General features: G+C 40.3%; 1 protein-coding gene and 1 long non-coding RNA gene across 5 annotated transcripts in view; one reads left to right on the forward strand and one right to left on the reverse strand.

Annotated features, from left to right (window-relative positions):
• NSD2 (nuclear receptor binding SET domain protein 2) overlaps positions 1–26,748 on the forward strand; it is a 97,481-nt gene that overhangs the window by 14,915 nt on the left and 55,818 nt on the right. For 2 of the 4 annotated variants that reach the window (XM_040063615.1, XM_040063617.1), the window contains exons 1-2: positions 9,615–9,742; positions 23,602–24,227. In XM_040063615.1, the coding sequence (XP_039919549.1) occupies positions 23,631–24,227 (597 nt within the window). In that variant the 5' untranslated portion in view covers positions 9,615–9,742; positions 23,602–23,630. Of the gene's footprint in view, positions 1–9,614; positions 9,743–23,601; positions 24,228–26,748 lie in introns of those variants that run through there. The other 2 variants (XM_040063616.1, XM_058420489.1) reach the window with 1 other exon arrangement.
• Positions 5,502–9,311, reverse strand: LOC120752500 (uncharacterized). Its single transcript, XR_005700728.2, has 4 exons — positions 9,221–9,311; positions 8,917–9,088; positions 8,713–8,791; positions 5,502–5,917 (listed from the first exon to the last, which is right to left on the reverse strand). It is a non-coding gene; the product is annotated as an uncharacterized LOC120752500 (long non-coding RNA).

Consider the following 26,748-nt stretch of genomic DNA (forward strand, 5'->3'; position numbering starts at 1 on the left):
GTGGTTTCCACTTGTAAAGTTTTAGTGACTAGAAAAATTTGGAAGCTATTCTCCATTCAGTGTCCATCAGCAGTAATACCCTAATTGTCCTTCATCGATAGCGAGGTCTCCTGGGCCACTGCAGCAGGTCTAAAGTGAAATACTTTTGCAGACAGTATGTTTGCAATTGTAAATTCAACAGATTCTCTATAAACTGGTGACTGTTAATATAAAATGTTTTAAAACAAAATGCCTAAATCCAACCTGACTAAGGTCAAAAACATTTGTTGAGTCCATTCAGGACAGAAGGCGGAAATATTCCAAAATTGACTTTGAAATGAAAGAACAAGGAATACAGACTCGAAATCTCAACTCTGGCAGATGCTGAACTCAGTGTCACTTGATCTGCAGTAGCACTCGTGTGTCTGAGTAGGACTGCTACAGAAGGAAACCATTCCCAAAAGGATTGTTCACCTAGTCCAAACTGATAGATTCCGAGTAAAAGAAAAACGTTTTCTTACATTATAAGGAATATAAATAAAATAACATAGTATTTTCACTGAATAAGATATACCTATTAAAAAATTATATATTGCAGAGTTAGAAAGGACCCTTTAATCAGACTTGTACTAGACAGACAAAAAGACCTCTTAAAGGGATTTTTTTTCAATCTGTAATATAACACACCTTTCAATATAATATTTGTGCCCAATTAAAATTATTCTAATGATGGAGAATCTATCATAGTTTTATCATGATTACAATTTATTGTAAACTTACTGTATTCATTATTAACCTGAGGTGTAAATAATGTAAATACTAGTAATTATTAAACTTGAAAACAGTGGGAAAAAAAAAAAAAAAAAAAGATAGCAAAAAAAAGAGGGAAATGAAGCTGATTAAATGTCTGGTTCCCATGGATTGCTAATACCTGCTAGCATTAAATTAAGAGGTTATTTTATTGTCCTTTACAGCCAAGCTCAGCCATGCTCCATTCAATAACCAATAATTTATGTCCTTGAGTTAATAATAATGACAATAAAAATATTCCCCATTTTCTGGCATGCTGTGTTTATTTTAGGATATTAACACAGCAATCCAAATACAACACGTAAAACTCCCTCAGGGTTTTCTGTCTCACATCCCAGACCTTCTGTTTCTTTATAAGCTTTAACAGCCACAGTTAGAAGAGATATAAATAGTCTGAAGCACAAGAGAATCTCTCTTCCCTGACAGAATCTTTATTTACAAGCTCTACGAACCTAAGCAGGTCAAACAGTCCCTTGCTGGCAGGTTAATAAGGCCCACCTGCCAAATAAACCCACCAGTGAACTCCACAGGGCCTACATAAATCCAAAGCGCTTGGAACAAGATTTTCTCCCTGGGAATCATACTGAGATGGGATGCTTATAGTTCAAAAGAGGGTCATCTTTCAAACTCCAGAGTGCTTGTCTGCCTAGCACACACACGAGTGTGCAAAAGGTTTGCAAAAACCATGGCTTTTACCTTCAGAAGTCATCGTTATTTAATATTTATATTTCAGTATTTCTTACAGTACACCCACGTGCTGAGGGCTTCTCTGCTGGTTCCATATGAACATCTAAGGCTTGTAAGTCTCTGCCCTTTGCACTTTTTAAAGGGCAAGTATAGTTGGGCCATAAATTAAATTTTTAAAATTATTCAAGACTTAACATACAATTAATTAATAATGCCATGAAAAGAAAATGAAATAATATGATAACTGGTTATTCAAACCAACCTAGAAATTAATTCTTAGAAGCCAAAGTAAGTTTTTTAATGAATATTGACAATGATCAAAGTGGAATTCCATTCTGAGACCTAGGCTGTTCAAACACAACTTTTGGGTAAACGTTTCCCATTGAATTAATGACTTCTTTATGCTCTTTCCTGATTCAACTAGGCCCAGCAACTATCTCAATGTGAGCATATCCACAGACTTCTGAAGAGGGCCACTCACTATGTTTATATTGCATTGTAAAAAGCATCTCCAAGGCATCCTTCAGATTTCTGTTTGCTCTTCGTACAGTCAGCAAATGGGTAAATTCTGAGCGCACACCTCATAATTTATTAGGATGGCAGCAGGCAGATGAAGGCAGACAATGGATTGTAGCTGGGCAGCAGAAGCTCTCTGGCTCAAAACACTAAAGCAGAACTCGTGATCCACTCATGAAGAGAGCTGGTTTACCTTTGCATACCTGGCTGAGAACTGCAGGAATGCCTGAGCTGATTCACAACCAGGTAAATGCCCCAGCCTTAGAGGTGGCAAAGGTTATCAGGAAGGGCAATATGCAGCTGGAGAAGCAGCCTGTGTGTAATGGGCAGGGATCACAGCTCCCACTCTAATGGGCCAGTGAACATCTGATGAAGTTCTTTAATTTACTGTGAGGGACATATCTATATGAGCCCTACAGGCTGCCTGCTGGTAAAAATCCTTGAGGACAGGTTACAGGCAAATCAGGGAGCACATAAAAAAGCCTTGCAGCTCTTTGTTCCTGCAGGCTGACCGTGGACTAGACCAGAGTCCCCACAGGCACCGGGCATTTCAGATGTATTAGACCATATATGATTGGGGCTGCAGAGGCTACTTACTGATGGGTACGTCTATTCGCCAGAGTTATTCCAAATACAAGTCAAATGTAACAGTTTTACAAGTGTAGGTGAAGTAAGGAACACTTGTAGAACGTGCATTTAAGACGGTATATTGTGTAAACCACCTGGTTGCACTTTGAAGGCCTTGAATGTGTTCCTTTGAAGGCTTTGAATGTCAGATTACCAGAAAGAATGCTCAGTTTCAGGATCCTGATACTGCAGATCTTGGTGATGTTATCAGTGGTGTACTTTTACCAAGAGGCAAAAGTACTTCTTCTGGACCCTCTGAAGCACTTCTGGGCTGAGAGAAGTTATGGCTTCAAATCACAGGTCCCTTGATTCTGAATGCCATTTAAGTGCCTATCAAGTCCTGTGGAACCAGTGCAAACAGCTTTGAAGAACCAGCTCAGAACGAGAAGATGCACATAACATCAGCCCTTCCAGCAAACGCTACATGCCCAGTTGCTGTAGCAATTGCAAAAGGAGGAGTGTTCAACTCCCAGTGGCTTGTGTCCATGGGAATGATGCTATTCTTGGCACAGCGGTACTACAACCATGCCCAGCTTCAGCGTGAGACAGCAGAGAGTGGCTGAATCTTCATGCAGGCAGTGTCCTACATCCTGGCCAAGCCCAGCACCTTTCTTCTCTGCTGGGTACATTCTTCATTTGAATCAGAGTTTAATTCTGCAATTAAACTGTAAATGCAGCTGAGACAGCCGGATGTCTGGATGCAGATTTGACACTGGAGCCAGAAGTGCCCCGGCGGGGTCAGTGCTGTGTGCAGGGCTGAGCTGCTGGCAGCGGAGCGCAGTGTGACTCCTGCAGGCAGCCCAGCAGCCCTTGCTGCCTGCCAGCACTGGCTCACCGGGCAGGAGCTCTCAGTGCTGCACCGGCTGGCACCGCGCACGCTCTGCCTCATTAACGGTAACTGAAGCGAGCAAACAGCGCTTACAGCAGCGAGCACATCCAGCTCGAGTGTAAGAACATTGTAAAATGCGCAAGAAACGCATCCCACTCCTTTCAGTTTTCGCAGCAGTGACAGCACAGGTGATAACTTAGCAGATAGGCCCGCATTTGCAAACCTGCTCATCCTGTGCATCACATCCAGTTGTTTCAGCCTTCATTTGTCAAGGCACGTACTCAACACCAATGTAAAACAAGTGCTAAGCATCTTACATAAAGTCTCCAAACAGTTCTTGAAATTAGTGGCAATTTCTAAAAATGCCTGTCAGTGAGCATTTTTCTCAAGGCATATACTGAGTAAATAGGATATGATCGCAAGTACAATTTCTCAGTACAGGAAATTGCCAGTCACCAACATAATTAGGAAGAGTTCATGTGATCAAATTAATCATTCAAAAAAAGAGCAATTACTGTTAACAGAATAATGGCATGCCTTAAAAAAGAATGAAATTAACCTTTAGGACCGACATAGTTTCCCTCACCACTCTGTATTGAGGCAGCAAAGATTAATACATGTGCAAAATAAAACACTGCATTAGCATCTGCTGAAAACAGTAGTAGCATTATCTATCTGGCCTATTCAACCCTTAACAAACTTTATTCTTCGGCCCCAGCAGAGAGTGGAAATATCAATAGTCACTTCTCTGCCAAAATGAAAAAAAAACCCACCACTCTTCAAGACTTCCATTGCTATATAACTTACCACATTGTGATTATCGCTGACCAATAATTACATGAAGATTAAACATAAGTCAGCAGTTTGAAATGCAGAAGAATTTAACATTCAAACCTATATTACAGCTCCTCGAAAAATAAGACTTGGCTTCTTAAGGCTAAAGCTTAACTCTGTGAGATCTAGAAACGCATGCCAAACATATTGCAAAAAACTATATTTTTGCTCTGTTGTGCTACACATTAATTCTGATTATAAATGCATTTTGAAATTTATACTTCTAAGTGAGATTAAGTTTATGTTTAGAAACACAATAACACTATGCTATCAATAGATAGCGGAGTTAATATATTTTGAATCCTCAAGCTGTGTGTTTCTACATAGATTAGATTTATTTTATTTTGAATGTCAGCAATGTTTAAATTAAGTCATACTGATGGGGAAGATAATTAGAGACATATAACTTCTATAGATAAATCTATTGATTCACTGAAGTTACTTATACAAAGCTGAAGCACGTTAGCTGCTGAGAACTGGTATACAGCTGGTTTTTATCATCCCAACACTGGAAAACAGCAGGGACATGCTCCTCAATTTTCCTTTCCCGTGGCCTCTGTCTTGCCCTGAAGATGTATCCCACTCCCTCATGTGTTCAACTTTCCTCTTCCTTTTGCTCCCTCAATTACACTTCCTTCTGCTCAACACAAATGGTGCAAACACAAATAGGTATTTGCAACAAAAGTGACATTTACTCCATTCTTTTCCTATCTGAAAATATACCTGGTAAACAGGCAGGTGTAACTTGTAATATGAAGAAGATTCACATTTAACTGTGTTTTTTCATCAGGTAATTATATTTTACTCTGATCGGCATTTAAGCCATAAACTGTAGCTGCACTTAAGATATCCCTCATTTGGACAGAGACTAATTCTATTTCAAATTCTCAAAGCAGATTATTTTCTTTTTCCCAAGGAATCAACTTTCTATTAAAAAATATCATTACTCCATTTTTATATGGGGTTACACAAAGCCTGAAAATCCTGTACCTTCTCATTTTCAAGATAATTTAAAAGTGTTTCTAATATACGTTAAATTTTTCAAGTAACCATTTTCAATTAATTTTCATTCAAATTAATTAGCAAATACATGTTTATGTTCTCTAGAACACATTTACTACTATCATTTTACAACGAATGTGCTACAATTAATATAAAATATTTCAAAACACTGATTTTAAATTTCATATTTCATCGATTCTTAATTCTAGATCAGCAGCTTCCTGTGCCCATATTAAACAGCTTGCAATGTGCTGCATGGTCAAAGACCTAAATACATACATGCTGATAAAGATTTTTCTTAACATTTGTGATGATACGCGGATGAACATGCTGAAGATCCGTGTCCATGTCTAGCTATACTGAGCATAGCTAAGGATAGGTTCAGACAGGATGAAAACAACGATTACTCTCTGTCAATCCAAAGAAAAACACGGACTGCTGGCCAAAGTCAGTGCACAGGTGATCAGCTGCCTGCTGCCAGCATGAAAGTGTCGTGGTGATAGCAGGGATAACACTGAGCAGGTATCTCTCCATCAATGCTACATCAAAACAGGACAATGGGCAGCATTACCTTTACCAGTGTATTCATGGTTTGAACTGTAATGTCTTCAGTGCCCTAATATGTGGAAAAGTCTGTGAAACAAGAAAAAACTGCATCTGTAGATTCTATATGGCCTAATACAGTACTTTTTCAACACTTAGTACAGTAAACACTGCAAACATGCTGTGCTGCTCTACTAATTTGGGAATATCTGATTAACACATGGACTACAGTCATGTAACTTGAGTTTAGCACTACTTTGAATTAACATTGCCACCAAGATAATCTGCATGCAGGAAAATACATACTAGACAGATTATTATATAAATTCCTAAAACAAAAAATAAAGATGGGTAAAAGAAAGGAATTTAGAAAGCAATCAATCCATAGCATCCACACAGGAGAGAAATGTAGACTTTTCTACATTTGGCTCCTGCCACAGAGATCCACCGTGAGATTAAAAGTGCTCATGAGCTGCACTGTCTTTGCTATTTGCCTTTGCCAAGGGAATGGCAAAGCTTCAGCACAGTGACTGCTGGTCCCCATCGCTTCTAATGGCAACAAGGACCCCAAAATGTGCCCCATTCCCTTGTCAACAGCACTGACCAAGCTCTCCAAGAAGGGAGCTCTGTAGTGCCACAGCAGTGCCACACACACTTCTTATTCCTGACCTCTGTCTAACACAGTGAAACTACAGCAGCTGCAAAGCAAGGCCTTGGCTTGTCTGAAACTCACTGTCCCTGCAGTGGCAACAAAACAAAACTTCCTTCACCTTCAGAGTTCCAGCACATGCCTAAAGCCAGGGGCACTGATCTCAGTTATTGCTGAATAAGTGATCTTGAAAAAGTACTTGAATTGCAAATTGTCTTTCGGCCTAGTAACTAATTGATAATCTCCAAAGCATTTAAATATTTCTAGGGCAGCATGTTACCACTACAATTATTTAAATACCTTTGAGTTGAAAGAGCGATATTAATTGTGATACTGTTTAATACAATGTATCCATAAAAGTTGACAGTAAAAAGCAATAAAAGTTTAGTCACCAAATGAAACCAGAGTCGCTAATAAATGAACACTTTAATTTGCTCTAGTTGTGCATCTTTGATATTTCTTGGATAGACCATTAAAACTGCTAAAAAATATTGGCCAATTTAAAAATCACAAGAAAATATAATGAAAGAACAAAATCTCCAAGAGGTTCAGCCTGAGAACTTGTGACTACTAGAAACTGATTAGAGGATGTTTCCTTCAACTCCTTCAAAGCTATTGCTCAAGTGTAATGCAGCATGCCTGTGATTTGTCAGCACAAGCTTATTCTACACCGCATATGCATTTACGCCTTGAGAAGTTAAAGCTTTTATTAACTCAGTTTTCAGAAGTGTCATATAACTTTACCTCCTTGCAAAGGACCAGCCTCTTTGTGTACTGCAGTGGAAAAATGAGGAATCTTTATTATCAAAATAAGAGCTCAAAGAAACGGCCAATTGTTTTGAAAATTAAAAAAACCCTGCAATTTTTATTTGAAGACATTGGGCAAGTTTGCACCAGTGTCTATCTATAAGATAAACTGGTAGTATTCCAGTTAAAGGTGATAACTCCCAGCATAAGCTCTCCTGGAAGTCTGCACGGTGGGTTTATCAGGAGGTAATTACACAGTTGCAAATCTCGGTCTCGCAGACAAGGCCAGCAATCTACAGGAATTGTAAGGACTAAGGAAGAGTTGACACCTTGACCATGATTACAAAATCCTTACACCTTAAAGAACTGACAAGGAAGGCAAACGTAGGAACTGTGTTATCTATAGGATATTATGCATTAGTGATAAGTACAAAATGAAGATCTGTTTCTCTTTTGTAAGTCATACATAGAGATGAATTTATATCATCAGGCCTGCACAAAGAATTTGTTCCCAAGAGAATGTAGATAAAGTATTTGTATCACACAAATTATTAATAATTACTGTTTCTTATGGAAGTTGGGGTTTTGGGGGGGGGTGGGGGGGAGGACAGAAAACATCCCTGCCTACATGGCACGCTTTGTACTTTCTGCACGCTAGATTTATTGTTTAACTATGAAGAAAAGCAACCCTGTATATTCCCTTACATAAACAACAGGATTCACATACTTGTACTTCTATTTATTTGTACTGATACTGGTGTCTCTATTTTTAATTAGAAAGGGTCTTAGGTTTTCTATGACTGCATTTAACTGAACTTCAGAAAGGAAGCTGAATAAAACTGTCAGGACTCTTAATCCAAATTAGCTATTTTAAAATGTAATGACACTTTATCTTTCTGTTTAATGCCGTAAACACTGACATTCGGAAACTAAATCTTGTTTGTCTAACACCTTAAAGATAGTGTATTTTTTTTTTTTCCACAGAAAGGCTGTAAAACAAGTTAAGATACCTTTATCGCTGCAGACAGATCTCCTCCAGCCACCTTCAGCTTAAAGTTTTAATCAGCTAATGATTAAGATTTTCATTACTAAGTACTTAGCACTAAATTTGCACTGTTCAACTGCTAACTGTCATGCAGCCACCATTAAACACTCACCCAGAAACATCAACAAACTTTAACAGATGAAAGTAAATTAAGGATCACGTAAAAAAAAAAAAAAAGGCAACAAAACAAAACAGCCTGAGCCTTTCTGCAACAGATGGCCTAATTTCACCATTATCCATGAAGTATGATGCTGGTGTGTTCCCCTCCCTCAATTATCATCTGTTTACCTTTGGCAGGAGTTGCCATAGGTCCTTAGCTACCAGTTTAATACAGTATCCATAGCACCGAGAAACTCTATTCTCCGCCTTGTACACAAACACAGGTTCTCTGTGCTCATAAATCCTTTATTAAACCATTGAAAGCTTGAAAAACCTGGCCATTACCTGCTTTACATTATCTGGTGCAACCGCTCTTGAGAATATTTGTTCCTATCGTAACATGACGGCTGTTTAACGATTTGACCTAAAAAAATAAAAAAAAAAAAAAAAAAAAAAAAGCTGTGTTTTCAATTGGCAAATTGCAAGCACATGTACTTATTTTGATGCAATCTTAAGGGAAAAAAAAAAAAAAAATAACCCAGGCCATACTTCCAGAAGAGACAGTCCGACTAATTTGCAGCCAGGCACACTTCGGATCTTACAACCATTCGACAGCCTCCAAATTATGTGCAGTTGTACGGAAAGTCAAAACATTTGGCTTAAATCAGGATTTTCAGAAAGCGCACGTGTACGGTGGCTGAGGCCAGCGGTGAGGAGAGCACTTTTCGGCCGGCCGGGAGGAGAAAAATAATATAAAGATATTTAAAACTAAACGTTTTTCGCCGACCTCTGTATAGTCCCTTTCGGGGGTGGGAGGGAGGGAGGGAGGTGGGTTTAACGCGTCCTTGCGCACCTGAGAACGGGTCACGGCCAGCATCCCCGTACCGCAGGGGAGATAAATAATAACAACATAAAGATGTTTTTTAAAAAAACGTTTCCCACCGGGGTGGGCGGGCCCTAGGGGCAGCGAGCCAGGCTGCCCCAGCGGTCCTGGCCCCACCTCGCCCCGTGGCCTTCCCTCCCCCGGCAGCCGGCCCGAGCTCCCCTGTCGGCCGGGCAGCCCCGCTCCGAGCGCCGCTCCCGGCCCCGCTCCCGGCGGGCGCCGCTCCCGGCGGCCGCGCGTGCGGGCGGCTCCGCGCGGGGGGATTTGAAACGGCCGCTCCGGGGGCCGCGCGGCGGCGGCGGCCAATCAGCGCCGCCGATTTTTCGCGCTGGTTCTGGCCGGAGGAGGGGGCGGGGCCGCCGCGCAGGACCCGCCGGAGCCTCCGCCGCCGCTGTTGCCGCTGTGTCGCCTCGGCTCCCGCCGCTCCCCGGCACCGAGATACCGCCGCCGCCTCGCCCGGCTCCCCGGGGAGAAGGATGCGCTAGGGCACAGGTCGGTAGGCCGGGAGCGCGGCTGGCTTTCCCCCGCGGGAAGGGAGGAGGCACCCGGGGCACGTTCCCGCAGGCCCCGGGCGGGAGGCGGGAGCGGCGGGAGCGGCGGCGGCGAGGCTCGCCCGCCCGCGGGGATGCTGCCGCCCGGCCCCGCGCCTCGCCGCGGGCACCGGGAGCCCCCTCCCGGGTCGGGACCGCGGGCCCCGACCGGCAAAAGCGCAGCGGAGGCGGCGTGGGGGGACGGGGGGTTCCGTAGCGGCGCATCCGCTCCCCCCTCCCTCCACGACGCTACCCCGGCGACTCCCCCTCCGCCGAGGCTCCGCTCCCCTCAAACTTACCGTCTCCATCTGCCCGGGCAGCCCGCAGCTCCCGTTTCCCCCTTCCCCGGAGGAGGGCTTTTTTTGTTCGCTCCCCCCTCCTCCCCCCGCTACCTGGCCCTCGCTGCGGGGCCGCGGGTCCCCCCGCCTGCCCCTCGGCCCCCCCGGAGGCTGCCGCAGGATTTGTGCCGCTGGCTGGGCCTGACTCTTGGGTGGCGGAGGAGCGGAAAGGAGCGATGCCGAGCCGGAGTCCCGGCTGTTGCAGCTTCATCCTTTCCCCCCTGACCGCCTCCTTCTCCTCCTCCTCGGCGCTGCGGGAGGTCGGGGGCAGCATAAAGGGGTAAGGGAGAGGTGCCCACCCGTCCCACCTCCCTCCCCGGGGAATGGGAGATCAATCAGTGCAAATCAGAAAGAAAACCGGAGCGGGGGGGACGCGACCGATGTGAAGGGGGGAAAAAAAGCCCTCCCCAGGGTTTAAACCGCCCCCTTAAGGGGTAGTGAGGCTGCAAATGTCCCCCCCGTGGCGGTGAGGGTGTGGGGAGGTGGAGGCTGCTCCTGCCCCTTCCCGCCGGGTAGGACTGAGATTGTACGGCAGCAGGAGTGAATGTAACTCTGGAAATGTATGGAGGGGGAAGCCATGTTTGATTTATTCCTCCACTAAACACTGGTGTGATGATCCTTCTACTTACACCCTTCTGCAGTCCATCCTGGACCGGTATGGGAGGAGAGCCTTGTTAGGAAAATGGAAAGAAAACATTCCTGCAAAGGCGTGCGGGCTCGTTGGCTCGATATTCATTAAGCCTAAGAGGACAGGGCTCTTGTAACTTGAATTGATATTTGTGTGGTAAAAGAGCCTGGGGAACTTGTATTCCCAAGGCCATAGTTACAGCTCATCTGCTGTGGCTTTACCGCTCTGGGGGTGGAGAAGGGAATTTGCCATACTTCTTGAACGTATTTATACTTGCATTTTGGTTTTGGCTTTTTTTTAAATATGTCGGCTGAAAGGAGGAGTAAACACTAGTAGAAGTACAGAGACGGTAAACACCATATTTAAACAGATTTCAGAGAAAATGGGCTTCTTGCTAACAGATGTAAGCAAGAGGCTGTTATCAGTCATTGCCTGTGTATTTTGTGTGCGTGAATATTTTCTTACTGGCATTTGCATTAAAAGTGGCTTATAATGATTGTTAAATTTAGGAGCTAGTGCACCCCACACTAAGCTAAATAGGTCTGCTTTAAAAAAAAAAAAAAAAGGAAGATATGTTTGGCTTTTAGCCTTTGCATACATCCAAGGAAGGTAAACACTAGGGTGGCAGTGAAGTTTGCAATAGATTTTGCAAAGAGTCCTTGCTGGTGACTTAAGTGGATATAGATACAGATGTATGTATGTATGTATGTATAAGGTTACTAAAATTCCTTACACATTGAAAGTGTGGCTTCAGCTGCAAGAATAAATTGGTTCTTTACCAAAGTGTTCATATGTTAGTAGAATATCTGGGTAAACTTACTACTGAAGCTATTATTTGCTTGCTTGCTGTGGGAATTTTGCTTGGGAAATGCAGCATATCAATGTTAATAAATTCCTCTGTTTCACAGTGTGGTGAATTTGACTGTGGGTTATTTGACTGTTGGATGAAATAACTGAATTAAACCACTGTTTAGCAGAGCTACTCAGGGCTCAGTACTTAGAGTATATGCAATTTTTGGTTGCTTCAGAAACTATCTGTATCCCATATATTAAATCATACAGGCGTTTTTGTCTAGTATGTGACCGTCAGAAAATCTGACTTTTTTTTCAGTATGAATATAAGTGCTGTAAATATTATTGGAGACTGTATGACTAGCTCTTGTGAAGGTTATAGGACTATCCACCCTCATATATGCTTGGAAAAACTCAGGTATTAAAAGTACAGTAAAACCTACTACTTTATCAAGTATTATTTGAAAATGTCAGAAGAAACTAGGTCATTATACTTTAAGGGTCTAGATTTAAAGTCATTTAGAAGATGGAAAATAAAATATATTTCTTTTTAGTTCAATATGAATCCAACAAATGGCTAGTAAGATTAAAAAAAATATATGTTTTAGTGTCTTTAGGGCTATGTGCCTTTTCTGAAGCCAGTGGTAGTTTTGCAGGTGAGATTATTGCATTTAAATTACTGCCTGCATGTGATAGACTGGATAGTACAGCAAAACAATTACTGCCTGCTTGGGTTTAGACTGGAAGCAAAAATGAGTGTTTGTGAGTGGCTTTCTAGTATTTGGGTGGTGAATGTACACATACATGTGAGTTTGTGTCCAAACCACTGTACTAATAAAATGGCAAAGGAATGGCAAGAAGAGATTGTTTTTTAGTGTCCTGTTGTTTGTGGCCCTTTCACCTCTCAGTTTTGCACTGAGCCTGCTTTTTGTTCCACCAGTGTCAATATATTTCCCAAGTGAGGTCTTGTTTCTCCAGCCTGATAAATGAGCGTTTCCTTGTGGTCGATCAAAGCCTATTGACTGCATTGGGGCTCCATGTGCATAAATGTTCACCTGCTCTGCTCAGATTCCTGTATCAGGGATCTCGTGTGCGATGAGTAGAAGATACAAACAGAATTCTTGCAGCAATTTGACCACCTCTGGTCATTTCTGCTTACATAACTACGTGACATTTCTTAGATTTTAAACCTAGAAGATGGTTTAATGCATGAAATTTACATGGTAGAGCAAGGTAAAGGGTCAGGCCTTTTCTGGGAGAAAAAAAATATTTAACCTCTCCTTGAGAGCAGCATGCCGTACAGTGAGAAGCATCCACTAAGTGGTATTGCTGAAAACAACAGATTCCCTACAGTCAGTAATCAGGCATGAGTAAAGAACTGCTTGGGTGGGACTAATAATAATGTCATCGGTGATGGCTCCATGCTTTAGTACTGTGCTTGTGGCTATACCACTTGAGCTCTTTCATTGCTTTCCTGTAAAGAGGATTGAAATGGCCTTATGGTTGAGTAGATGTGATAGATGATCTGGTAAATTTCCCAAATCCAGCCTTGGACAGAAGATTGGAGATCACAGAATCAGAGAATGGTTTGGGTTGGAAAAGACCTTAAAGATCATCTAGTTCCACCCCCCTGCCGTGCTGGGACACCTTTCGCTAGACCAGGTTGCTCAGAGCCCCTTCTCAAGTGGATCAGTAAGTCCCATGTTTCTAGGGAATGTCACTTTCCAGTTAGGCTGTAGCATTAAGATATGTCTTCACCAAGGACGTACTGGAATTTTAGTGGTGTATGTGAGAAGCGGAGATGGAACTTGGCACCAGGATAAGTACTCAGGTGGGGAAGAGAGAAAATAATTTCTCATCAGAGCTTGACATGTGAGTCCAAATTTCCTTTGGTACATAATTGCACAGAACTTGGGAGAAAGGGGGCAGGTAGCGACAGCTTTGTTGATGTGCTGGTAGTCACCCTGCTGGTTGTAAATTCATGTAGTTGTTTGAATGGGTCAGTCAGCTTGGGTCAGTCAGCTGTTTTATACAGTTAATGGTTATTTGGAAGGTTTTGATTCTGAAAACATTTGTGAAGGAAAAGAGAGAAACTACCTACATTTTCTCCCTTCATTGCACCTTCAGATTAGCTTCTCTATGACCTGCAGGCATTGGAGGTAGCTGTATAAATGTATTTGCCTTTTTCCTGTCGTTTTACGCTGACAAAAATTGCTAAAATGATCCATCAGTTGTTATTTTTAATATTTTCATCAAGTTTGGCAACATCTATAGTAGTTAATTTATATTTTCTAGCATCAGCAAGAAGAGGAGTTTTTGCAATATGTAGAAGGAAAATGTAGACCATACTCTGTTCTGCCGCCCTGTTGGTTGAATAGCAAGCTACAGAAATTCTCAAAGTTCATGGTGAACAGGAATATATACTAATATATATTAATACCTTGTGATGATAAGCAGTGCATGATGGACTATTCATTAAGCTTCCTGACAAGCAACTCTAAACTTTAGCACCAGATAATCTATTGACTCTCTGGTAATTGACTTTCTCACAATGATTATTGTGCTGAACTTACCAGAGAGTAATTCATTAAGCAACTTCTGTCCAAAGCATGCAGTAGATTATAACGTAAACCAAATTTTTTAAAATGCATGTTGTGTGCAATAAACAAATACCTGTGAATCATGATTGAACCAAAAGCAAGATTTGTACTGTCCTTGCTAATGTAAGAAATAATACTGTTGCATGGAAGTTGTTCTTGTGGTACCATGGAGTGATGAACTACGTGTGGAAAGCAGGTGTTGGAAAATGTATTTGGATGTTTCATAGCAATCAAATTGCACTTAGTGAGTACGGAAAAGTGAAACACTAACTTAATATATTTAAGAGTTTTCATACGTTGGGCAAAATGACTTTGCCCTGAGGCGCCACTGATGCAGGTTCTCGTATATGACTTACTGTGAAACTAGTAAAGTATATAAGAGACTTAAAGCATGTTTTAAATTACAAGGATTGTTCAACAGGTGATGGCTCTGTTTCTAGTTTTGTTCCCATCCTTTTAACTTGTTCTATTTTTATCTTGGTGCAAGATAGCAATTTGATATTTTTTACTTTGGTATTCAGCTCCCCAGCACAAATCAGAGCTATTTTATATTCCTGTGTCCTAGGGTGAAGTGAATGCTGAAGTCCCATGCTGAAGTGAATGGCCTGTACAGGGACAGAACTCACGATGTTGGGGTTTATTAACACCATGCTCCCACCAACTGAGCCAAACACAGGGTATACAATTCATCTTCAGACATATTTGGCCTTCAGGGCTAAGATCAGAATTCCATGTTTTCTTTGCCAAAGTCAAAGAACGTAACAGGAGTGAATTCTGTTCTGTTCTGAGTTCCATAGTAAACAAAAGATAAACAAAGGAGCAGAAGATGAGGTATTCTGTGACAAAAATATCTTTGAGAAAAGGCTGAGGTTAGGGAAGATCTCATTAGAAATGTGATTTAAAGGTAATTTGAAATATTTTGAAAAGCTACTGATTAAAGAATAAAAGAAGCATTAGAAAGAGCATTCAGTAATGCAGCCTTCTGTCATGGTGTTTGGGATGCATTTCACATATTTATCCGTTCTAATAAGCGGAAGTGTAAATGTTTCTGCTGTGGCATGAGTTAGTCTCTGGAGCTGAGGTTCCCAAGATCACATATCAGATAAATCAATTGTGGAACTTGCCAGCCTTGGTGGGATGCCATCGGAGCAAAGATCCTGACTGCACTGGCACTCAGAAACATCTAAATTGAGGAGTTATCTCTGTAGTAAAGAATGCCTAGATTCTAGTCTGATAATAAGGCCAGAGAGATTTAAGCCAAAGCATGAACCTTGTAGAACAGTATTGGGTGAAAGATGTGAATATGGATCATTTCCCTATATGGAGTAGTTGCCAACAACTTTCAAATACTACAGAATGAAATGAATGTTGCGATTTTTCTGTGTGTGCAAAATGCAGACTATCAGAAGCTGGTTTATAGTCTCACTCCTGAACAAACTAGAAACAAATGCTGGGATTAAATATGGAATGTGACTGAAATTCAGCAGTAGTGCAAAAAACAAGTTCCAGTCATAAAATGTGTAGCTGAAAGTGCATGTGCAATATCTGTTCATCAGGTGAAAGCCTGGCTCAAAATGGTAGTGATAGCTGAGCCATCAGAAACTGTACAAGTAAAGAGAGCAGCTACAAGTGCTTAACACTGCTTATTTCTACAGTCAGAACTAGATTTTCCCATGAGAGATATGTAAAAGAGAATTTGTCCAAAGAACTAAATTTGATAAGACAATGAAGTAATGCACAAAGCTACTACTGTGCTGAAAGGAAAGCAAAAAATTGCAAGAGATACCCACTGCAAATCTCTCTGCAAAGAAGTTTTGGAAAATGGATAGGAAGGAATTGGTTTGTTGGAAAGGGAAGTGATTTATCTGTCAGGTGGATTGGGTAAGCCACACTGTATCTATAGAAACTCAAATTCCAAACCTTTTACCTCTAACAGCTACACCAATCATTTTCTGAGAGATTTTTGATGTAGATGTAGCAAAAACAAAAAAAAAAGGAATTAAGAACCCTGAGAATGATGGTAATACATTTTGGCAGGAGCATGGTAAAGCTCCAGCAGCACAGGGAAGTACTTTAAGTAATGTCCAAACCAGAAAGGCCACTTCATAGCAAGTAGTTGGATTTGTTTGAGGAGTGTCTAATTTTTGAAGTCTCAGGCCTTGTTTGGGTGTTCCTGGCATACATCTACCAGTTCCCTCTGTGTGTGTGTGTGTTTTGCCTCGAGGTAATACATTGATAGAATTATTAATGTAGTTGCATGTAAATGGTTATGGTCTGTGTGAAGTAGATCAAAGCTAGCACAGTGCGGCCAGGATCCCATTATAGTCAGTTAGGTTCAGATGTGGATATGTCCAGTTTTTAGTGAATGGTGCATATCTGTAAGTAAAACTCTGTAGTGCCATGGAATCAGGATTAATTACCTGTGAACTTTACCCTCCAGATCTTTACCTAATGCTATGAAATGTGAAGCTGAATGTACTGGGTGAAAGAAACTAGCTATTTGTACACATTACCTGTCCATATTAGAGAGGTGCATTATGAGTGTGATATGTTGCTGCTTCTGTAAACAACAGAAGATGTGGCCAAATCCTGCTCTAGGATTATTATGCCCTCTGTGTACAAACAGCTGGGTCTTCGTAGTGTTGGCAAAGCCTCACATATCAGCAGTGTCACTGCTACTTCCTAGAACGATTCCAGTGCACCAAGTGTGCTTCTGGCATTTAAATGTACCCACTTGGATGAACAGGTTTTATTGCAGTGATAGACAAAGACAGCAGACTTGTCAGGGTCTAGGCAAAATTATTGTAGCCTCTAGATTAGAGTTAGTTCCTGTCTGGTCAGATCTGGGAGACACTGGTTTCTGTCGAGGTGCAGCTGCTAACATTTTGTTAACACTACAGTTTGATTCATCATCTATAACGTTTTGTGGTTTCATCCCAGGTTTGATCTTCCCTTCCTTGAATTCCCTCAGAATTTGCAGGATCAGAAATTGCTGCTGTTGTTGTTATTATTATTGCAGGCAATTGCTATGCTGTCACAACTACATATAAGGCAGAACTACATAAGGGCAGAATCATTGGCCACAGTGAAGAGGAAACAGATTATAGTGTGTTTATCTGCTGCAGTGAATATTATGTAAGCCAGAGGATCCAGATTCTGAAAGTGTGGTGCAAGGAGTAGAGGTGGGATGCTGACAGAAAAAGGCAGTGGGATTAAAAAAAGGTATGGGAAAATTAAAGTAGCGTTAGACCACATGAAAAAGCAGTATAAATTAAGAACTCTACACCGAAGTACTGTGCTATTTGAGACTGTGTGATTGTGTTTGGTTCTTTTTCCCAAGCTACGTAGATTTCAGGTGCGCAACTCTGGCCTACCTGAAAGATAGGGAGAGGCATCATTTCATTGGTGAGCAAAGACCTAAAGTGGGGAAATACTGACTTGTTGAGTCCTATTTTGCTTTGGAGCTCTCCAGGACACAGAAAAGTCTCAGGTTTGGGGGCTGCCTTTTTCTGTTTATTAAATATTGGTGGTGTATTCAGTAGTTCCTACCGTTTTAGGCACCAGTGTTCCTATCTCCTTACATGCAGAGGAGAAGCCATTCTGTTTGATCTGTGGTCCTACCACAGGGGTATGTGTGGTCTCTCTTCAGACAGAATTACAACATCTTAGAAGAATTTGATTTTACTCAAATGTATCTCATTGCCTCACCCACCTCCAGCAGCAGGAGTGGAACTGACAACATTAAATTTCTGCAGCACTGGAAAAAAAAATCATTTCTGTGATTTTAAGAGAAGGAACGCATGGGGAGGAATCCTCCTACGAAATCTTAGAGCCTTGTTCATAGAAAAAGCTTGGTTGCAAAAACTTTTCCCAAGGAAAAACAAAAAAGCAAATCTATCCATTTTGTAACCTTGCTTTCTGCAGTAGAAGTGGCATTTAAAGGAGAGAAATTGCTTTCCATTCTACAGTTCTTAAATTATAAGTTGTAATTAGCTATTGTCTTGATAGGAAGGCAGTTAATACTTGTTTTGTTTCATGAAAATAGTCTGTGACATTAAAGTTCAGAAATTTTATATATAAGGGAAAAAAGCAAATCCAAAACAAATTTTAAAAGATGGATACTTTTTTTTTCAAAAAATATTTGGTGGCAAGTAATATTGGGTATTAAGTGCAACTGTAAGTACACTAACTTTTTTCATAGAGTTTTCAAAATGTGCTTTATTTTGTTATGTCTACTGTAAGATTAAGGAACTCTTTACTTCAGGTACTTTTACATTAAAAATTGTCTCCTTTGAACAAATGTGCTTTTTTAAACTTTCTTAAGACTCATGGTGAATTTTTAGAAAGTTTAGTGTATTTATTTTCAATTCTGACTTAACTACTACAGTAAAGGTTTTCTTCATGAGAGATAATGCTTTTGAATTTTCTGGCTAGAACTGGTTTGTGACAACTTTTGGCCAAACTTACAATGCAATTTTTAGTTATTTTCTTCTAAAATAAAATTCAATTTAGTTCCTGTGGTAATTTTTCATTGTTTCAATGTAGTGGAGAACAGTTACAGTGTACTAAATGATTGTAAATACTTACCTACTCCTATTTGATATTTTAAAGGTTTTATACAAGATAATATGAGTAAGCATACTCAAGTTTTCAAATGTATTAGCAAAAAAGTGTTGTAACCTTCTTAATCTCATTAAGTATTTTCTCTCAGTCTGATCTGAAAATAGGAATAACCTTTTGTCTTAAAATTGATGAGACAATGGAGAACACTTATCAGAAAGCAACCTTAACACAAAAAAGCAACAGCCATCTATTAGCTTTTTAGTGCCAGCTGAAAGCCTGATATATAGGTAATAAAAATACCTTTCGTGGATGAAATTCTCTTACTGTGAATTTGTATTGAGGTGTGTCTTCCTCCCCTTCTTTCCCCCACCTCCCTGTGCCTGCCCTGAGTAATTCACCAGAGTAAGAAAACCCTTCGACAAAACAAAAGTGATATTTAATAGAGATGCTTGTTGGTGGTTACTTACTCAGTTCCCTTCCTTTGGCAGAATTGAAAGGAATGGAGTACTCCATTATTTCTGACACACCAGAAAAGCATCTCTGAAATTACAGCAGATGTGGAAGAAATGACTAATAAATATCACGTAAATGATAGTGGTGTGGACAGCGAAGGAGGAATCTGACATGCACAGAAACAGTATCTGGCTCATGACTCCTGTCAGATGATGAACTTTCAAGTAATTAATATGTGATTTAAAATGTCTGCAGGATAGTTTGCCTTATATAGAGCCTGGTTTTTTAGTATAGAAATCTGTACAAAACCACTGCAAGGATTGTCCAGTTGTCATTGTCTGATTAAAAATTCTAGATACCTTCATCTGATAAGAAATCTTCTTTTGCATACTGAAACCTATTTGTTCACAAGCCAAAATACTATGTTTATTCAGCAGACTCCTGGGTTTTGGGGGTTTGGTTTTTTTGTTGTTGTTGTTTTTTGTTTTCTTCCCTTTGTTGGTGAAAATGGTACTTGTTGGGTCACCAGACATTCAGTACGGGACGATAGTGGCTTAAGCTCATTAGCTGCTACTAGAGTGTGGTGCTTTTGTCTCCTTCCTTTCCCTGCCCTCCCCCCACTTTCCTTTTCAATAGATACAGAGTCATCTAGAAAAAGATAAGGGATTGCTTTTGCTTCTGTGTGATAGCGTGGTCCAGCATGAGTGCACTTGATTTTAGTTACCGAATCTAATTGTTTGCTCAGCTGCTTCAGGACCTTACTCTTACAACTTGAATCAACCAGATCTTGTCTGTGATCTATCTTATTTCATTCTTTCATGTCTTGTTTTGTAGATCTCCTTGCATTAGTTGCAAACTCACAGCAGCGCTGCTTGGTTGTTGGTTATTTTCTTCTTGCCCCTTCTTTTCTGCTCTGTGTGCTCTTCTCACAAAGGGCCTGGTCCTTTTTCTTCTTCCTTATAGTGTTACCATGAAATTTTGTATAGTAAAGGTGGTGTGAAATGTACCTGGCTTCAATTTTCATCTTCTTTCCTGAAACCCTTTGTTATTCTCATGTAGATTTTCTTTCTTTTAACCAGACCCCACAATGTAGCTTATTTTTTGCAAGGAGGACTGAGATGTGTATCACTAATTTCCCACTCGTTGTCCTAGAGATGGTGACTAACCTGCAAATTGCTGTCTACATGTCTCATCTCCCCATGGGATTATATTTTATGCTAGGTAGTCACATCTGTTATTTTAGCCCATTATTCTGCCTCTTACTTTAAGCCTCTACTCATTTGGTTCTATTAAATCTTTGTACAAACATGGTCTATTTTCCATGTTTTATAATCTGTATCTCCTGGTTCTGATATCTTACAGTTTCAAATTGCTTCCTTTGTCTTGATTTTCCCATTTATAATTGTCATGGGTACATTAACTTCCTTTTACCAGTATTACTCCTGGATTTGTTGTCTCTAGGCTCTAGTGATTTGAGGAGCCTTTTTCAGTGCTTTCAGGTGTTTTTAGTGACCTGTATTAGTGAGAATCATTAACTGAACATTCACTCACTGAAGTTGTTTTGTATCTCCAGATGGATCCAGCAAATCAAGGTAACTGCTAAAAGTTCAGGGTCTTTCACCGCATGGCCTTATTGGTCTGTTTGGTTTGGTGTTGTTTTTGTGGGGTTTCTTGGTTTGTTTTGTTGTTGTTGGGTTTTGGGTTTTTTTGTTGGTTTTTAGGGGTTTTTTTAGATAGATCATAGCTTGATTTTTTTTTTAAACCATAGCTTTTTAACTTGTTTACCTGTGGGTCATTGTTCAGATAAGGCCTCGAAAAGTGTGATCTTAAACAAGGTGTCAGAATAAATGATCCGAGAAAATCCTTTCCAGCCTAAGTTATCCTGTGACTATGGCGGTTTCGATGTCTTGACATTCTTAAGATATCCATTTTAATTCATCCAGCGTCCTGAGATCGAGCGCGCCAGCAAAACAGCGTAACTGGATTATTTATTTACTGCTTTTTTGGAGGCGTGCCTCAGGCTTGATGGCCTTGTAGCTTCAAGACGTATGTGATGAGAGTAAGAGTTATTATTAAGCAGCACAGAAGAAGTTGTGGATTACAAAATCCAGAAATGCATACCCTGAGGAGCAGGTAATGGATGAGGAGGTGATGGAGCCATCGGAGCCATCCTGGAAAGCGCTCCTCGGCCGGGGCGAGCCGCGCCCAGCCCGGCAGCCACTGGGGGGCGCTGCGGCCGCGCGAAGCCGCTCTGCTCGGAGGGAACTCGGAACTCGGATGCCCAAATCAAATCTCTGCTCTGCTCCGGTTAAGAATCCCTGGGAAGAAAGTACAGATTTAGCAACAGTTCTATGTTTTGGTTGTTTTGTTCTTTATGCTGGCGGGTTTTTAAAGGAATTTTGCCTTCCATACCTGTGTGACATGCTTCCCAGCAGGTTTGCCTTTTGACATTTTTGCCTTTTGACAAATTTGTAGAATTTGTCTTTAGTTGATTCTTAAGAGAAATAATGATTTCAGTTAAATCTGCTGAATCACAGCTTGAAACACTGTCACATTATTAATTGGGTTGAGAGTTTGTCTCATGTCCATGTTTTTAGAGAAGGCGTCGTGAAAGGACATGAATTCTCTTTCAGTTTAGTAATTTATTCCGTTCTGGTTGAGTTTTGAGTTTCCATTCATCTTTGATTCCTCTTAAGAAGACCTAATATAGTTGGCTGCTTTCTATGCATCTTATCAGAGATTTTATTGGTAATTCAAACTTGATCTGACTAAAGAAAGATTAGAATTTTTTCTCTTGCAGATTCACTTGGAGTTCAGGTACACTTGCTGTTCTTGTCTTGTTTAATGCCAGATTTTTAGTCTGCTGTTTGTGCCTGGAGAGAGAAGAGTTTTCATCTCTCAAATGAGTCTATATAGTTTGTGTGGAATGATACCCTTTTATCTTGTAGATATTTTAGAGCAGCATGTTAGGGAGATGGGAGCATTTGCTAAGGAGTGATGGAGTTATGATTTTTAAATTTTTTTTCCCCTGCATCTTTGTAAATGAAAAGGCTTCATGTTCGTCAGCTGCTTTGAAGTCAGGCTTTACATCCTTAAGAAGCTTTGCCAGGCTACAGCAGTGCTCAGTTATGAACATGTTTACATTGCTACTCCTGATGTGGAGCTATCAAAAATGCAGGTTGGAGGAATATGCCAGTTGTAAGCATTATAATCATGTGCATTAATAAACAAGGTGAGATTCAGAAGTGATTTCTTCCATAGCAACTGACAATTCAATAGTTATTCATCATGGGTTTTGCTGCACTTTTTTGGAAGCACATGAGACTAGATTTGATGAAATTTTGATTCGATGTGACAGTGCTTGGAATTAATCATATATGAAATTGGTTACCTTGAGCATGGATATTATGATTATTGTGCTGAGCTTTCATAATATTTATGATGGTGTACTTTTCTATACCATGTATATATCTGGACCCAGTAATACAAAGAATCTATGCATGTGAATTTTAAAAATTGAAACTATCATCTTGCCTGGTCTAGGAGCACAAAGGAGTCGTTCTGCTAGGTTGATTTGTTTGCTACAATGGTATAATATTGAAATAGGCAGGGTTAGCTTTTAGAACCCCTGGAGAACCTGTTTAGGGCAGAAAATAGTGCAGTTTTAGCTTGCTGCATGTTTGCAAATTTCTGTATGAAAAGTGTGTGTTAGATGATATTGTTGCCATGAAAAATCTGAAATTCCAGCAGACCTTTGATCATTTAAATTTCGCCCAGTATGGTCACTGACTTGAAGGATTAGCTATTTCCCAGTGGGCTGGTGTTCCTGGCCCGAAAGGCTCACCCTTTATTCATTCTTACTGCCAGAATGCTTTGGGACATACCTGGAGACTGCCTGAGCTGTAGTGTTTCTGCAGGGGCTGTGTTTTGATGGAAAATTGAAGGTCTGTTTGTAGAGTGAGGAAGGAAAGCTTGTGATGCTGCTGTCCATAGTGTAGGTGCTACAGGAACACAGCCTGTGGGGTTTCTATGCTGGCACAACCTCTTGGAGCTAAACTCATCTGGTTTATGTTGTTACTAATGATATTATCTTAGGTCTAACCCCTTACTTGTTTTATATAGTGCAATGCCGTTGTGTAATTATTGTAGGCAAGAGTCACGTTGTAGATGGTTAACAAATGGTTAAAATGAAAGCTGTCATTTTGCTTTCCACTTTTGCTTTAATAAAATTGATGATTCATAGATCTGTTTTTCTTGGGCTCTTTTTGTAATGCATATTAACAGATACTGAGGCATTTTGCCTCTGAAGATTGTAAACAAAGCTTTTTTTAGTAAAACTCTAATAAAGTACATTGAGTTTTATATTACTGCTGACATCTATCTGAATACTTAATAGCTTTTGACATTTCTTATTAAAAATTTTTACTGTCTTTTTGTCTTAATATAGCAGTGTAAGACTGGAAACATCTGGGCTGAATGGACTTTAGCATCAAAAGAAGTTCTCAACTGTTAACTCAAAAAATTAACTACATCAAAATGAAGCAGGTACCAGAGATCCTTGGAAATACCAATGGGAAACCTCAGAATTGTGAAGTGAATCGTGAATGTTCTGTCTACTTGGGCAAAGCACAACTTTCTGCCACTCTACAGGAAGGTGTCATGCAAAAATATAATGGCCATGAGACTCTTCCATTTATTCCAGCTGATAAATTGAAAGATCTGACCTCTCGGGTGTTTAATGGCGAGTCCGGGGCCCAAGATGCCAAGCTGCGCTTTGAACCTCAGGAAATAAAGGGAGTTGGAACACCCCCCAACACTACTCCTATCAAGAATGGCTCTCCAGAGATAAAGCTGAAAATCACCAAAACCTACATGAATGGGAAGCCTCTTTTTGAATCCTCTATTTGTGGAGACAATGGTGCAGATGTGTCTCAGTCTGAGGAAAATGAACAAAAGCCAGCAAACAAGGAGAGGAGAAGCAGAAAAAGGAGCATAAAATATGACTCCTTACTTGAGCAGGGTCTTGTTGAAACAGCGTTAGCATCAAAGACTTCAAGCACCACTGAAAAGAAGGTAGTACTTCCTTTGTTTTCTGTGTTTTGTGAGATTTGTTCATCATACGGGAATTTCAGTGTTCATATGCTCATCTTTAGGCATTCGGTAGGTGCTTCCCGCAAACAGGGAGTCGTTTTTTTATGCCTCTCTTTGTCTCAACAAAGGAGAGATGTACTCTAGTTCTGGTGCCTGTTTGTTCCCCAGGATAGGAATACCCTGAAAATTCTGTTTCCATATCAGTAGAGCAAGCCTCCAGAGAAGACCAGGGCATGTGGAAGTATTTGATGTCTGAAACAGAAACTTCCTCTAGACATGTAGCCAAGACCTACTCAGGGTGTGCACCTGAGCAAGAGAGCTGAGGAGGCCTCTACATTTAGAGATTATCTTTAACTCCTGGAGAGTGAGGTATTCTGGCTTCTTAATAAGCAGATGTTTCAGAAAAAAAACCTACCTTTTTCTCTATTACTGGTTTTGAATTAAAAGAAAAATGTACTCAGCCATCAGTTGGCTGATCAGCCAGCCTCTTTGCCATCAGATTCTGGCAATTGGAATGTAATCCCTGTGCCTATTTGTCATCTGAAAAGAGCTGGTTTTGCTTGTTATAAGCTTGTTTTAATTGAAAATATCTAGATCTTGTATTTGGTGTCATTAATTTTGTGGTCAAGCTCTTTGGTTTTTTGTTTGTTTTGAATATTGGCAGAAATGGATATTTCACTTTTTTAAATAAGAATGCTGCTGTAAGCCCTTTTCCCCTTTATTTAGCTTTTGTTGCTAGACTCCATTTAAAGGAGTGTGGTTTGCAATAATTTTATCTCAGAGGAAAAACCCTACATAGCAGGGATACTTCTATGTATATTAAGTTTCTCAGTGAATAATTCAGAGTGGTGTTGTATAACAGTGGTAAATGTTAATGAATGCTTGGGATTGTTAAAAGGTCCTGGTTTTGCACACCTTAAACACATAAGGTATGTTACGGTTTTCTGTCAGCTGCTGTTAATCATGGAATTGTGGGTTGAAAAAACACCTCTAAGACCATCCAGTCCTACCATTAACATAGCCCTGTTGATTCTTACTTTCTTCCAAGGCTGCACATACAGAGAGGAAACCCAGCTGCTGTATTGCTGATTTTATTTACAGTTCTTGTCAATAAAACTAAATAATAAATGAGTTCACAGAACTGTGTAAATGTGTTTCTAGGCATCAGAAATATTTATCATTTGTTTGAGTGTATTGTTTAGCCTAAAATTACCAATACTCATGTTTTCAGGAATGTTGTTGGAGAGTTTGTTTTCCTTAATTTTGTTAAGGAGAATGTTTTGATACTAACTGGTTCAGACTTATCTGAATCATTACTCAGAGGTAAAAGGTATGGGCAGAGTCAGTATTTGGAGTAATTCTTTGTCGAGCCCATTGTTAATGAGGATAAATTGGACTGAAAGGTGGCATGTTTAACAGCATTGACAGCTGGAGCATATTTGTGTGGATTTGTTACTTTGTTTTTTTCAGAAAGAGGAGGTGATATTTACATGTCCACCTGTGCAGTTGGTTCTGAAGCCTTTTACATTAGTTGTCTATTGAGGCCTTTAATTTTTCCTGGGTGTGCAGTTCATTTAAAATGAAAAGAAAGGTTTGTCTGGCTTCTTTTAGTTGTTTTTTGGGCAGAAATGGTCAGGAGAAAACCACGTCAACGCTGTTTCCCAGAGTGGTTGGGACTTGGTGACTGGTGAGTGATAGGATTATTTACTCCTGTGCCAAACCCCTGAGCTACCAAACTACAGAATCAAGGCAACCACCTGCTTGATCTCAGACCCTGCAATGGTGCAACTCTGTTCTTTTCAGAGAGTTTGAAACAGAGGGTCGCACTTCTGCATTCTTTTTTTTTCCTAGCATAGTGCACTTTAAAGCACAAAGGTCAAAAGGAGAAGCATTTAAAGGTCGCAAGATGTTGTTTTATGATATAACTCCTTCATTGTAAAAAAAATGGGGCTTTTCTTTCTCTCATAGGGAGGGTTTGCAATTGTGCAGGCTTAAAATAAGGAAAAGCAAATATGAGGGAACATGTGAAGGAGATTTTTCAAATGTTTGTCCTCATGTACTTGTCAGGCTTGTGATATATATGTGTTTTCTGTGACAATAACTGTAATATCTTAATGTCAGTGGTCTTTGGTTTCAGGCTTTAGCTGTTACTTCATGGCCAGCATCCAAAGCCTTACTGTTAGTGCATCATACTGTGGTTTTATATAGCTGATTGTGGCTGCACAGTGGAAATTAAGTAAACATCCTTAGAGTAAAAGCTGATTAATTTTGCACTCAGATACCTGTTTATTGTAAGTTACAAGTTCATGCAGAACCTGTTTGTCTGGTTTTATTTTTCTGCTGGTTTCTATCTCAATTTCTTGTCCAGCCTCTTACTCTTGATTTAGCAAAAATCACCATGGTTCAAATGCTGCCTTTTGTGTAGGGTAATTATATCTCTGTCTGATGGACACAGCAGATTACTATTGCACTGAGGTGAGAGGCATATCATATAACAAATGTT

The sequence above is a fragment of the Hirundo rustica genome, chromosome 5, assembly GCF_015227805.2.
Source record: "Hirundo rustica isolate bHirRus1 chromosome 5, bHirRus1.pri.v3, whole genome shotgun sequence".
NCBI lineage: Eukaryota > Metazoa > Chordata > Aves > Passeriformes > Hirundinidae > Hirundo > Hirundo rustica.